Raw genomic sequence first — 14,402 nt, 5'->3', positions numbered from 1 at the left:
AAATCTATAACCAGTAGTTTTAAAATTAAAAGGCAATGAAATGAAATTCAATTTAAATAGCTCACTTATATAAATGTAAACATTTTGGAAAAAAATCTGTATGTTCATGGTGAAAATTGGATGCCATTTTAGGAATTAGCATAAAACTGCTACACAATTCCTGCATGTTAATAATTTCCAAATTTTGTAGCTTACATAATTGAAATCTCTTCTTTATGAGCATTTTTTTTTTTTACATCTAAAACTAATCTTGTTGCCCTCCATCATATTTTTTTAAGAAAGTTTGTCTTTCTTCAAATGAGGCTTGCAGACATGTATAGAACATTCAAGGATGTGGTTTGATAATTTATTTTTATAATTAACTTCTTAAAAAAAAATAAATATATAAATTCACTGATAGTCCTACTACACTGCTGAAAGAAATTAATATCAGACTGGATTATAACCATAGATCCTTTTTATCTCCAACAATGCTGCACTAGCCCCCCACCCTCCAAAGTTCAGGTAAATGGCACCAGTTGATAATTTAACTCGGGACTGCCATGATTCAAGGTGTAGAACCTTGAATTTATTAGCATTAAAACTGTCAATTTTTAAATTTTTTTTTTTTTTTTTTTTTTTTTTGATTTGGTAGTTGTTGGCGCATCGGCTTCTGTGGCCATATTGCACCTCCCAAGGTTTTTGCAGTACTTTGATCCAAGCCCGAGGCGGAAATCGAACCCACGACCTTTGGGTTGCCAGGCAGGTACTTTACCCACTCGGCTAGCCCGGTCGGCTTCAATTTTTAAAGATCCAGTGTATAATCTATTTAAGTCATATTGTAGTAACATACTTTTGTCACTGCTGTTAGCAGCCCTGGTCATCTATTAATCAGCTGACTGATCTGAGATTTTTAATACCATTAATATCATTAATGAAAATCAAAAACAACAAGATCTCTGTTTTCATGTAGGGAGAATATTTCAGAAATTTTTAACTAACATTGTGAACAGAACTGAATGAGAAATGTGCTTGTTGTAGCTACCTTGAAAACAATTTGAGGACTTTCAATCAAAACCACCATGAAACTTGTCAAGAAAGTAATGGTCTTTCAAAATATTTCCTATCAAGGATAGAAATGGATTCTTTAAAAATTATATATCATTCTTTTAATGGTTGAAACTGATGGGATTTGAACAGGAAATTTCAAAGTTAAAATAAAATTTAAAAATAAATATAATATTATTTAATGCCAAGCCTGGATGGCTTCTTATTTACAAAAATAACAGTTTATAAAAATGATTATCTAAACATAAACTAACCTTTCTGTAGATAGCGGATATAAGTGCTGATTTCACTTGAATAGAAGCATTTTGCATGATGGATAAATACTGGGTTTCAAAGAAACCAGTAAGCAGCGTTCCAGCACAGAAGCCAAATACGTATATAAACCCATGCCAATAGACTTCATCACCTTTTATGAAATCTAAAATACAGCTAAAAGACATACATTAGTGACTCAGGTAATGCTTTATAAGAGAGAATACTATGGAAAAATAACAAATAATGTTAAGAGAGAGGGAGGGGGGGAGTTTTTTCCCCTCAGAGGAAAATAGCACAAGTATAAATTTTCATTTTTAAATATAACAATATTTAATGAAATTTCATGAATACAGAATGAGTTAATAATACAGCATTTGAAGAGTAAATTATATAACTGTTTTTTTATTTATTATCATGTAATTTACAATGAAATCTCTTCATTGTAAATTGCTCAGCTAAATGTCTTTAACACAAATAAATAATGCATCAAAATTTCATGAGTTGAAAAATATATCATTTTTACTTACTTTAAAATAAGAGGGGGAGAATAACTTAAGAAAACGGATATCAACTGTAGAACTGCTCCAATGAAGAAAAATTTCCAACACGTAGATGCAATGGCTAATACAAGGGATCTTTTTTTCACAGAAACAACAGGTTCATTATAGCTTTCTAAGACAGGAACAGAATCATCATCAAATGGTTCTTCAATAACTTCGCAACTTTTGGGAAATAAAGTGTAAATAATCAATATAAAAAAGGAGATAAAGAATGTATTATAACTGAATTACTTCATTATATGATATGATAAAATATAAAATAGAATCAAGTAATAGGTTAGCTGCTTCTTGGCAATAACTACCACTACAGTCACGGTACACCAATTCTCACAGATATAGACATATACAGATTATGTGCATTATGCACATATTATCCAGACTGATAAACTCAGAATAACTTGCAGGGTAAACTATTCCCTCTTCGATTTAGCTCAGCTTGAAGAGACCATTCAAAAATTCCTTTGGTCACCAATAGGTTTTGAGCGTGACCTCTAAAAACTGAGTAACAAGTGGAGAGGTAACCTCATAGATGACAAAGTAGAGTAGCAAGATTTAACACATTTTCTGGCAATTTGAACCATTCAATTCATGGTTCCATTCAATGCCTCCTGTGGTCTTCCTTCAAAAGGATGTTAGAAGGATTTTGACGAATCTTGATGGTAAGAAAGTTCCAGGTCCTGATGGTATTTCTCCACTTGTTCTCAAAACCTGCTCCTGAACTTACTCCTGTTCTTTGCCACCTTTTTTCACTTTCTTATTCCAAAAGCGTTTTTCCTTCTGATTGGAAATCTGCTCATATCCAGCCAGTTCCTAAAAAGGGTGACAAGTCCCTCCCATTCAATTTTTGTCCCATTGCAATTACTTCTACTCTTTTTAAAGTAATGGAGAAATCAATTAACCGCCAACTCTTAAACTACCTAGAACCCTTCCGTCTGATCAACGATCACCAGTATGGATTCCGTCAGTGTCGATCCACTGGTGATATTCTGGCTTATGTTACCCATTTATGGACTAATTCCATTGAATTAGTCCATAAATGGACTTTTGATCATGTTTGGCATAAAGGTCTTCTAAACAAGCTTCCATCTTATGGTTTTCCAACTGTTTTTTCTAATTGGTTATCCAATTTTCTCTCTGATTGCTCACTGAGGGTGATGGTAGATGCTCTCTGTCTTCTAACTTCTCCACTGGTGTCCTCCAAGGTTCAGTTCTTTCCCCCACTCTTTTTCTCTTGTATATTAATGACCTTCTTCCATTGACTGGAAATCCTATCCACAGTTTTGCCAATGATAGCACATTGCATTCCACTTTCCATTTTGAAAAACCTTCCCTGCTCAATTAGCTTCAACTTCTCGAATATCCACTACCAATTCCTTAAATGCCAATCTCCAGGTAATTCTCCAGTGGGGCAAAGACAACTTAGTTGATTTCAACCCTTCTAAAACTCAGTCTTGTCTTATATCTCGCAAAAAGGATTCTTCTGCTCCCATGCTTTTATAGTGACACTCCGATTTCTAGGCAAAATGATATATCTCTTTTGGGGATTACCCTGACTTCTAATCTCTCTGGCACACGCACATTACAAATATTGCTTCCTCTGTGTCTAAAAAACTTGGTTTTCTCTTTCGCTCTCAGCATTACTTTTCTTCCAAACAGCTGTTCACTCTGTACAAATTGCAAATCCGCCCTACCATGGAATATTGTTCCCACATTTGGGGCAGTGCTCCCAAAACCTTTCTCGGGCTTCTAGATTCCATTCAGAAGAGGGCAGTTAGGTTAATTAATGATTCATCTCTAACAGAGTCTCTCCACTCGCTGTCTCATAGACGTACTGTTTCTGCTGCATGCCTTTTCTACATGGGCACTGTTCTTCTGAATTTGCTTCTATAATTCCCACTCTCTCTTTCAAAACAGTCCAAACACATGCCGCTACCTGCCAACATCCATTTACTGTCCAACTTCAAACTCACAGAACCAACTTTTCATCTTCCTTGTTTATTCATTCAACTGCTATTTTCTGGAACAACCTTCTTTCATACATATTTCCTGAAAATTACAGTCTACAGAAGTTCAAGTCTAATGTCAACAAATATCTTCTTTCGTCTTCTCAACGTCTAACCCAAGCACGGTACTAAGTACTATAGGTTCTAATACCTCTCTTGTTTGGGGGTTTCACAATTTAAAAAAAAAACACGCACACTTTTCTGCAATTTCATAAAACATCATCCTTTGAAGCTAAAATGGGTAAGAAAAAAAATATTCTCAACTATTATGTATCTGTATTTAATATATATATTGTAGATGCAGTTAAATATAGTATGCTAAAGCATTCTATATTTAAATTTGAATACTAAAGCATTCAAAGTATATTTTTGGTGAAATGTGCTATTGGGCACACATGATTAAAATGCAAATCACTAATGGTATTTCCTGTTAGATAAAAGCGATTTTTGTATAGAATAGTTCAATTAATTTGTTGCCTCAGGAAATAGTTTATCATACTTTTTGAAGTCATTTCATGTTTTAATGATAGGAGTTTATAATTTTATTGCACACGTATAAGGTACAAAGAATTTCCATTAGATTGCCACATTGCTATATGATTTGTAAGAAATTGGGAAGTTAACCAGTTGTCAAGCCACTGTGTTAGACTGTAGTGCTATATTGATTTTTTTTAAGCATAACTATTCTTGTGTACTTGTATACCTCATTAAGTCAGAACAGGGGCTAAAATTCAATCCATTTCTACTGTATATTGCAATAAGGATAATACTTTAAATCTTAAAAAAAAAAAAAAAAAAAAAAAATTTAATTTGTTAAGATATATTCTCACATAAATCTTATGGGAATCTTAAAATATATTCATACATAAATCTTCACCTTACTATTTATACAAGGCAACCAGGAATCAGATGGTGCACTTCTTCCAGGGCTACTTTTAATCACAGATCTTTTAAATGTTTCCATCTCTATTTATTAATTTTAACCAAATTCTTAATTAGTTTTAATCCTATTCCACTTTAACCTCATATAACCAAGCAGATCAATTGAGGTGAGTACCGAAAATTAAGCCTTTATGCTATTTCTCCCATTAGTCTAATTCTTATACGGTACTTAAAGAGATTCTATCAATCACCTAAATAAATCTTATGGTTATTTTAGTCAAATTTTTGGAAGTGGATATTTTACATTTTGGAATACATTCTCTCATCATATTTATGGGAAAAACTCCCATTTATGAATTTTTGCTTTGCTTTTCAGGAACATGTGGTGTTCGTATATCTGAAGGTTACTATATGATAATAAAGAAGGGGCAAACAGGTATCCTGTGTGTTATCAGACACTCAGCCTAAAACACTGATGGATCCAATATCTCTCTATTACAGAAGATTTAGGAGAAGTCCGGTTGGCCTGCCTCCCTAAAATCCACTCATGCACACCTCAATGGTAAGCCCTGTTACGTCATTTAGGTGGCAACGAACGTGTAGAGTGGTTCTCTTCAAGATGCCTGGTCAGCGTGAAGGGGAAAAGACCAAACCCTCCAGCATACGACAGCACGACAAAACAAATGGCCCTCAGTCCCCAGCAGCTTTCACTCCCTCTTACGGCAGCGAGAGGATCAGAGTGGAAGCAGAGGGTGCTAAGAATCTCTGGGTACAACCAGGCTACCATGCACGGAAACTAAACTTGGCCTGTTATAACGTAAGATCACTCATCGGTGAAGACAGGATATTAGAGCTGGAAAAGGAATTAGAAAATGTGAATTGGAATATCATCGGTTTGGCTGAAACAAGAAGAAGAAATGAATCACTTATAAATTTATCAAGTGGAAATCTGCTGTACACCAATGGAAACAGTGAAATGAGTGAAGGTGGAGTTGGGTTTCTGGTCCATAAATATTTTAAAAACAACATTTTGGAATTCAAAAGTATATCACCAAGGGTGTCAAGACTAATACTCAAGATTTCTAAGAGGTACAAGCTAAAGATTACAATGATTTATGCACCAACGTCGAGCCACGATGATGAAGAGGTTGAAGAAATGTACACCGAAATTGAGAGTCTTCTAGATGAGCAGAAAACCCACTGCACTATTATTATGGGGAACTATAATGCTAAGGTTAGAAAAAGACAAAACAGCGCTGAAAGGGAAACTATAGGAAATTTTGGAATTGGGGAAAGAAATGAAAGACTTATGATTTTGCAGAATCTCAAGGACTGTCAGTAATGAACACTTTTTTCAAGAAAAGGGTGAACAGAAAGTAGACATGGAAGAGTCCAAATGGATTAACTACTAATGAAATCGACTTCATCCTCACTAACAGAAGATATATTATGAATGATGTTACTGTCCTGAATAAGGTAAATGTTGGAAGTGATCACAGAATAGTAAGATGTACACTTGATATAGATGTAGGAAAGGAAAAAACTGACTCGAGTAAATAATACAAAGGTCTTTGAGATAGCAGAGGAGGAGAAAAGGCAGTATGTACTGGAACTTAACAAGTTTGAGCTTCTGCAGACTGCTCAGGACCAAGATATTGACAAGGAATATTACAACTTTCTGAAAGTGATAAAGCCCAAGAAACCTATAGGGAAAAAGAAATCCAAAGAAGAAAAATTAGTCAAGAAACACTTGTCATGATAAACCGAAGACGGCAAATGAAAAGCAAGAAAAAAAACACTGACAGGGAGAAAATTGAGTATACTGAGTTATACAAAGCCATTAAAAAGAGACTCAGAGAGGACATAAGAAGATTTAACACAAGAAAAGTAGAACAAGCATTAAGGGAAAACAAAGGATTTAAATCAGCAGCCATGAGCAGTAATATAGAAAGGCAAATGATACTGAAACTGAAGAATAGTGATGGTGTACCTATAAACAGCAGAGAAGGCATAATTCAAATAGCAGAAGACTACTATAGAGAATTATACAAGGAGCAGGGGAATGATGCCAACAGTGGGGAAGATGGATCGCAAAGTAGCAACACATACGACATACCCGATATTCTTCCTGATGAGGTAGAACATGCATTGAAGAAAATGAAGAATCAGAAAGTCCCGGGAGAAGATGAAGTTACTGTAGAGTTGTTAAAATTGGGAGGAAGAGACATAACACAAAAACTGGCAAGGCTCTTCACAAAGTGCATTAGAAAAGGTGTGACACCTAAGCAGTGGAATAATGCAATCATAGTTTTGCTGCATAAGAAAGGAGATAAATCAGAAATTGGAAATTATAGACCAATTAGCTTGTTATCCCACATCTACAAAGTTGTTCACAAGGGTCAACTAACAGATTATAAAGAATACTTGATGAGAATCAACGAAAGAGCAAGATGGCTTTAGGACAGGATTCTCAACTATGGATCACCTTCACGTAATATCACAGCTAATGGAGAAAGCAAATGAATATAAAACACCATTATGCCTGGCATTTGTGGATTATGAAAAGGCATTTGACTCCATACAGCATAAGGCAATGTTTCGGGCACAGGAAAGACAAGGCATAGATAACTCATATATTATGATTTTGAAGAAAATATATGAGAGTGCTACCTACTTTATTAGACTAGACAAAGACAGTAGGAAAGAAGCTGTTTGCTGCTGCCCTTGAGGAAACTTTCAGAAGATTAGACTGGTCGCAGAAAGGAGTCAATGTGAATGGAGAGTACCTAAACCATTTACGATTTGCAGATGACATTGTGGTTATAAGCCACGATCCCAAAGAATTAGAGGAAAATCTTAATCAGTTATGCACAGTTAGTATGGATTTTGGACTAAAGATGAATATGGCTAAAACAAAAGTAATGATGAACAAGTATGCCACAGAAAGGGAAATAATGATTGAAGGAGCAGTAACTGAAAAGGTTGAGTCATATACTTATCTGGGACAAGTTATTAGCTGTAATAATGATAAATGGCTGGAAGTCAAGAGAGGAATAAATTTTGGATGGATAGCATTCAGGAAATATAGTCACATACTGAAGAGCAATATCCCAGTTTGTCTGAAACGTAAAATAACGAACCAATGTATACTCCCCACCATGACTTATGGAAGTGAAACTTGTGCACTCACCAAAAGAATGGAAGAGAAGCTGAGAACTACACAGCGAAGAATGGAACGAATCATATTGGGAATCAGACTGTTAGATAAGAAGAGAAACACATGGATTAGGCAGAAAACTCAAGTAAAGGACATTCTTATCAAAACTAAAGAACTAAAAAATGGTCTTGGGCAGGACACATAGCTCGATGACAGGTGGACTAAGAAAATAACAATGGTACCCAAGAGGAGCTAGAAGAAAACCTGGATTATTGTTATTATTTTGGTTTTTAGGAGCATTAGCAACTAAGGCCATATTACTCCGGGATATGCGGTGGTCATTCCCTGACCTTTCCGCTTCCTCCGTATTTGGTGGTGACTGGCTCGAACCCCGGTCTAATCAAGAAGCGTGCTACGCACTGCTGCTCCTTCACACCTGGCTACGGAGGCACCCAAGAAGAAAACCTGGAAGGCAATGGAGATGGATAGATGAAATTCATGAGTTTGTTGGTGGTAAATGGATGGCCATTGCACAAAACAGAAGGAACTGGAAAGTTGCTGGAGAGGCCTTCATCCTGCAGTGGACTGAAATGGCTGATGATGATGATGAATAAATTCATTGTTTTCTTTATTTCACTAAAATTTACTACATTTTGCTTTCCATTACTTTATATTATTTCTTACTATATACATTAAATAAAAACTAATTAAAAATTAAGCAATAAATTTAATCCCTTATTTTTCTGAAAAACCTATATTAAAGCCAAGCATATTCTGTTTGATGGCAAATTTAATTAAAAAATAAAAAAAACCATGTTTAATCAATGTTTTAAAAGTGTGAAAAAAAAAAAGTCACTATCAATTGGCCTCAGCTGGTTGATAGTAGAATTTAGTTTATTAATTAATTTATTAATTGATTGTAATTAATAAAGAATTAGAAAAACATTAATATAAAATGAAATAAACTTTAGTAACAGATGAAATAATATTCACTAGAAATGAAGTGAAGTAATTGGGGGGGGCCTTTTTTACCCCATCATTTTATTAAATTTAATTGATATACAATTTAAAGTTGGACTGATACTGCTGAAATACTGCAAATTATTATTTAAAAATTACGTAAAATTCCATATGGTGTATTTTTCAAGTATACATTACTAATGTATCATTTCTAAATTTAAAATGTTTGTAATAAATTCAAGATATTTACGCATTTCTTTAATAAATAAATATGTGAACAGTAACACAAAATCAAAAAAAACTGTTCAACAAAATATATTACCGTTTTGGAACCTGAGGAGGCTTTGGAGTATAACCACGAATGAAGTGTTTAGACACGCATTCTGATTTTAATTCAGAACATGCTGGTAATAAGTTTTCTAGTGTCAGTGTACCTTTAACTCCTTTTTTTAAAATTCTGGAACAAAAGAAAATTTTTTTTTTCAGTTATAATAATCAAAATGTTATTACAAATATTAAATATTCTAATAAATTAGTTTTAAATTATATTACAAAGTACGTGAAAGTAGTTGTAATAAATTATGCTGTTATAGTTCTATTAGCAAATCTTTGATGAGCAGGGAGAAAAGAAGCCTTTACTATTCCCCATGTGAGAAATTAAGAGTTGATCAGTAACTATCTGATGTGCATTGTCAATGTCTTACAAATGCTTTGGTCCTGTCTCCACAATGTTTTGTTTTGATAAAATTAAAAATTAGTTAAAGAGTAAAATGTTACAGTCAAATAAAATAATACAATCTCAAGGATGAACTAGACAAACTATTCAAGGGGATAAATAGATGAATTATTTATTTTTTATTTTTTTTTGATGATGCTACATAAGCTTGCTTTCGTGCATTATTTGCCACTATTAAAACTAATACTAAATCCCGAACTCCATTGGCAAGAGAATAGCTCACTGAATATGAATAACTCAAGATAAAAGAGAAAACTTAATTTTGAAACTTATTATTTTTTATTTTTTGGGAGTGCAAATCTAGCCTTCAATGAAGGAGGTTAAATTCACTGGCTTTGTAAACTAATTTCTCTGTGAGATTGGAGGCAATTTTTACCAATTCCCACAGTCAAGAAAAACTGAATGGGGGGGGGGAACCTTTTATTTGTTTAAAATAAAATTAAAAAAAAAAATTCCCTTTACAGAAATCCAGTTTATCTGAAAGTAGCACAAATCTGAGGCAACTATCATGTCAATTTACACTAGTATGAAAGAGCTCAGGCCACATGAAAATGATTTTGCCTTTTCTTTTCTCTCCTTCAGTTAGCATAATGGATGGTTTATGCTAACTAACATGAAGGATGGTATTTCTTCTAATATTCTTTAATTAATCTAATCTATCCATCCCCCCATCCAGACCTATAGATGAAACCAATTTCTGATTTTTTTTATGCAATCATATCAGGTAATGTCTACATGGGAAATTAAACCAGATCATCATGCAACATTTTAAGACAAGTGAACGACAAGTTTGTGGTTGATAAGTGCGAAATAATGACCTCTTGTCTATTATATGGTTATTATAATTAAATCTCATCCTTTGTGTTTGCAAAATGTCAAGAGAAAGGGATATTTCTGAAGTTAAGCAAAGTATTTCAGGTAAAAATGGATGATTCATCAGAAAGTTAATCACCAATTAAATTAATGCCCCACTCCCATATTCTTCAGTTTAGCATATTCAGACCTCTATTTGTTCAGAATAATGAAAATTTACTTGAAAGGAATGAAATTTGAAAGCAATAATGATGTCATTAGAGCTTGGTGAACTCAGGATAAAACCCAAAATGTAGCCTTCTACAATCAAGGAACGATGCAGAACTATTGCTGTAGAAACTATAGAACTATTGCTGTATATATCGACATCACATATTTTAAGGTCATGAATTTATCAATCATCCCTCATATACAATGGGGGGAGGTACAAAATATAAAATATATTTTGTACTCCCCCCCCCATTGGAATCAATAATCATATTATATACTCTCACTATTTAACTATACATTGTACTTATCTTACAAAACTGTTTACGAACCTTACATAACATAACATTTTTTTTATGATAAAAAAAACTTTGTATCATATTTGTATCATAAAAAAAAAGTGAAAACTTTTTTTTCAGTATAAATTCACAAAAATAATTATTACAATGTTTTCTTTTTTTCACTTCTTGCAAAACAGTCCATTTTTTACCAGAGAGGTTTTCATACTGAATAAAATTACTTACCCAGTTATCCAAAAGAAAGTCAATCTAGAAAATAAGGAAGCTCCTGTGAGTGGACAATTATCCTGAAAACAATATTTAAAACAATTAGAATATTTGAAGTATAATTTTAAAAGCAGTATAAATTTAAGAAAACACTTAACTTATTTATTTTTTTATAAATAAACCTTTTTCAAAATGTCCCCTGAATAATGATTTTTTTCAGAGGACATTTTGAAAAATTATTATTTATTTATTTTTCAAAATGGTCCCCCGAAACAAAAACTTTTTTTTTCTTCTTTCAACAAAAAATACTGTTACATTAAAGCCTGACAACAAGACAACTTGGTAATAATTGTTAATTGCACTGTGGATATATTAATTTGTTTCTATAGTGTGGAAGACATATCATGTGTGTGTGTGTGTGTGTGTGTGTGTGTGTGTGTGTGTGTGTGTGTGTGTGTGTGTGTGTGTGTGTGTGTGTGTGTGTGTGTGTGTGTGTTATGAAGGAAACTTGTGTGCACGTGTGCACACACACACAAGTTTCCTTCATAACTTGAAGAACAATGTATATTTATTGTTCACACACAAGTTGCTTGACCCTAATGTGAACCAATGTATATTAGTATTAGCAAACAATGCAAAAAGAAAGCAAAAAAAAAAAAAAAAAAAATTCCACATTATATGTCCATCCCCTCCAAGCATGTAGAGTTCTTCCTTAAAATTATTCAAACTATGACTTCCACAATACCATAGTTTGTTTCAGCAATCAACTTCCCACTTGCTGAAGACAAATTCCAAACATTTATCTCACAAACATCCTTCCTCAATGTGAATTTATATTTATGTCCTCTCATGTGTAGTCTGAGCAAGAGGACAGATTTCATCAGCACTAAGCTTATTCAAATGGATTGACTTAGTCAATCCATTTAAACCTCAATCAGATCTCCTCCCAAATTCCAGAAACGAAGTCTCTTCATATGAGTGTCCTTTTCTTTCCCAGTAATTCAATTTTTGTAATGTTACTGTAATTAAACACCTTTGGAAAACCTCACCAAACTTAGACATTAAGCCTGATATGTCTTCATTAATATCAATAAATATTAAAGAAAACAATAGACCGAGCACTGAACCTTTTTCAGTGCTAGGTCTATTGTTTTCTTTAATACCCACTAATAAAACTGGTCCAAGAAAAACAATGCCCAATGATGACCACTCTGCCTTCTCTCACCCCACCATCCCTTTATCTATAGCACTAACTTGATGTACAACAGTACAGCCCTAATGTACAGCAGTCTTTTGTGTGGTACATTATCAAAGGCTTTTCTGAAATCTAAGCATATGTCAAAATTATTTTTTGCATCTAGTTTCTTTGTTATCATATCCAATCAGATTGGTCAGACAAAATCTCTCATTAACAAATCTATATTGTATTCTTGTGTAGAGAGTCTTGCATTGATTTTTTTTTCTACCAGTGATTCCATTATTTTGCTTGGAATGGAAGTCAAGCTAACAGGTCTGTAATTACAACATCCTCTGATCCTCCCTGCCCCTTGTGAATAAGAGATTGTTTGTTATTTGGTTTTTAGGAGCATTAGCAATTAAGGCCATACTGCTAAGGGGATATGCGATGGTCATTCCCTAACCTTTCCGCATCCTCCGTATTTGGTGGTCACGGGCTCGAACCCCGGTCTAATCAAGAAGCGTGTGTTACGCACTGCTACTCCTGCTCACCTGGCTATGGAGGCGCCTGTGAATAAGAGACATTTTGCACAAAGATGCTCTCATAATTACAATTAAAAGGTTTGCTGACTCTTTTCCTGCCTCTCTTAACCTTCCACCACTCACACTCTCAACTTTAATAAAGATATTCATGTAGCATATTCCCTTTTTGTTTTAATTATATAAAATTAATTTTTAGCTCTTATATTGAATTGAAAACTGATCTATTAATTATTATTTGCTAAACCCAATTAAAAACTATCAAATGAAAATAAATGAGAGAAATCAATAATAAAAGTTTTTATTGTATTTTCACGGTCACTGATCCCCTGAATGAAACTCAGATGCAATAGGAATATCTATATTTGTCAGCTGTTCGGATTTGGCTGGTGAAATCAAAGCTCTATGGCAAGATTACCCGCCTGTCGCTGGCACCTAAGAGATACCGATTGGAATGGAAGTTGCCTAGAAGAAAAGTAGACACTTCTGTTCACTTGGCATTTGTTAAATGCAAAACAAAAATTTAACATCTCACAATTCATAATACAGGCACTCCTCTACTTACGTACAACTCGCAGATAAGCACAAAGCTGTTGTTATGTTTGGTTACAAGTATCAATTTTGAATGCCTTCGGGGTATTTTTCTAAAGCAGATTTCTGGAGGTCACTACCATAAAACAATTAGTAGTTTCTGGTTTATTGGGCTTTTCTGTTAGTGAAACTATTAAAAATGGGTAGTAAACTATCTTATTGCATATACCGATAGCTGGAATTCTGTGGAATTTTACATTATTATGATGAATCTTCAAATCATATAAAAAACATAAATATATTTTCAGAATCTTCTCTTCATTCCTATTTTTTGAGTTTCCTAAAGTTGTTACTACATATCTGACTTGTGCGTATTGTGTTGCAATTTGTGCGTGCCATGTTCATTGTTATTGATTGCTCTTTTCTTACTGTTTTAAAATTTTATGACAAAAAAAAAAAAAAACAGCAGTGAACAGAAATATCAATTAGTTACACTATTAATTAATCTATGCATAAATTCATTTTTATTTTGCTAACCTGTGGGAAATATTCTTCCGATTTTCACGCATCATTTAATTTTTACAAATTTACAAGTGTAAATTTCTGCATTAATATCTTTACTTTTATAGCTGTGGATAATATTCCTCCTATTTTCACTTATTAGAATAGCTGTTTAATACAATTAAAATTCAGTTCACAAAAGTGATCGCAATGACCAGTGCTTACTACATATTGTATAGTGAAGGAATTTTATTTTGGAGAGTCCACTGTTAAGTGATTTGATCATATATTAAATTATGTATCGTATTTAGATTAAATTAGTTTTCAATAAATACTATACTCTACATTATTATTCATTGTTTTTTCAGCCTCATTTAACTCTGTTACAAATTGTAAAATGTTGTACATGAAGTTTGTTGGAGTTATAATCTCAGTGCATTGTACCATACTGTACATGTATTTTGTATCTACAAGACCGAAGTTGGACTTGCGTACATGAAAAAAAAAAAAAAACTGATTAAGAAAATA

The 14,402-nt window shown here is 33.4% G+C and overlaps 1 protein-coding gene across 1 annotated transcript in view; it reads right to left on the bottom strand.

Annotated features, from left to right (window-relative positions):
* LOC150090538 (ATP-binding cassette sub-family C member 1-like) overlaps nucleotides 1-14,402 on the bottom strand; it is a 188,586-nt gene that overhangs the window by 131,240 nt on the left and 42,944 nt on the right. The window contains exons 6-9 of the mRNA XM_090378379.1: nucleotides 11,145-11,206; nucleotides 9,187-9,321; nucleotides 1,830-2,024; nucleotides 1,302-1,476 (exon numbers count right to left, since the gene is read on the bottom strand). Coding sequence (XP_090234505.1) covers nucleotides 1,302-1,476; nucleotides 1,830-2,024; nucleotides 9,187-9,321; nucleotides 11,145-11,206 — 567 coding nt within the window. The remainder of the gene's footprint in view (nucleotides 1-1,301; nucleotides 1,477-1,829; nucleotides 2,025-9,186; nucleotides 9,322-11,144; nucleotides 11,207-14,402) is intronic.

The sequence above is a fragment of the Mastigoproctus giganteus genome, chromosome 1 (assembly GCF_048544385.1).
Source record: "Mastigoproctus giganteus isolate SK-2022 chromosome 1, ASM4854438v1, whole genome shotgun sequence".
Classification (NCBI taxonomy): Eukaryota; Metazoa; Arthropoda; class Arachnida; order Uropygi; family Thelyphonidae; genus Mastigoproctus; species Mastigoproctus giganteus.
The sequence above is the reverse complement of the archived record's forward strand: the minus strand, read 5'-3'. Positions and strand labels throughout refer to the sequence as shown.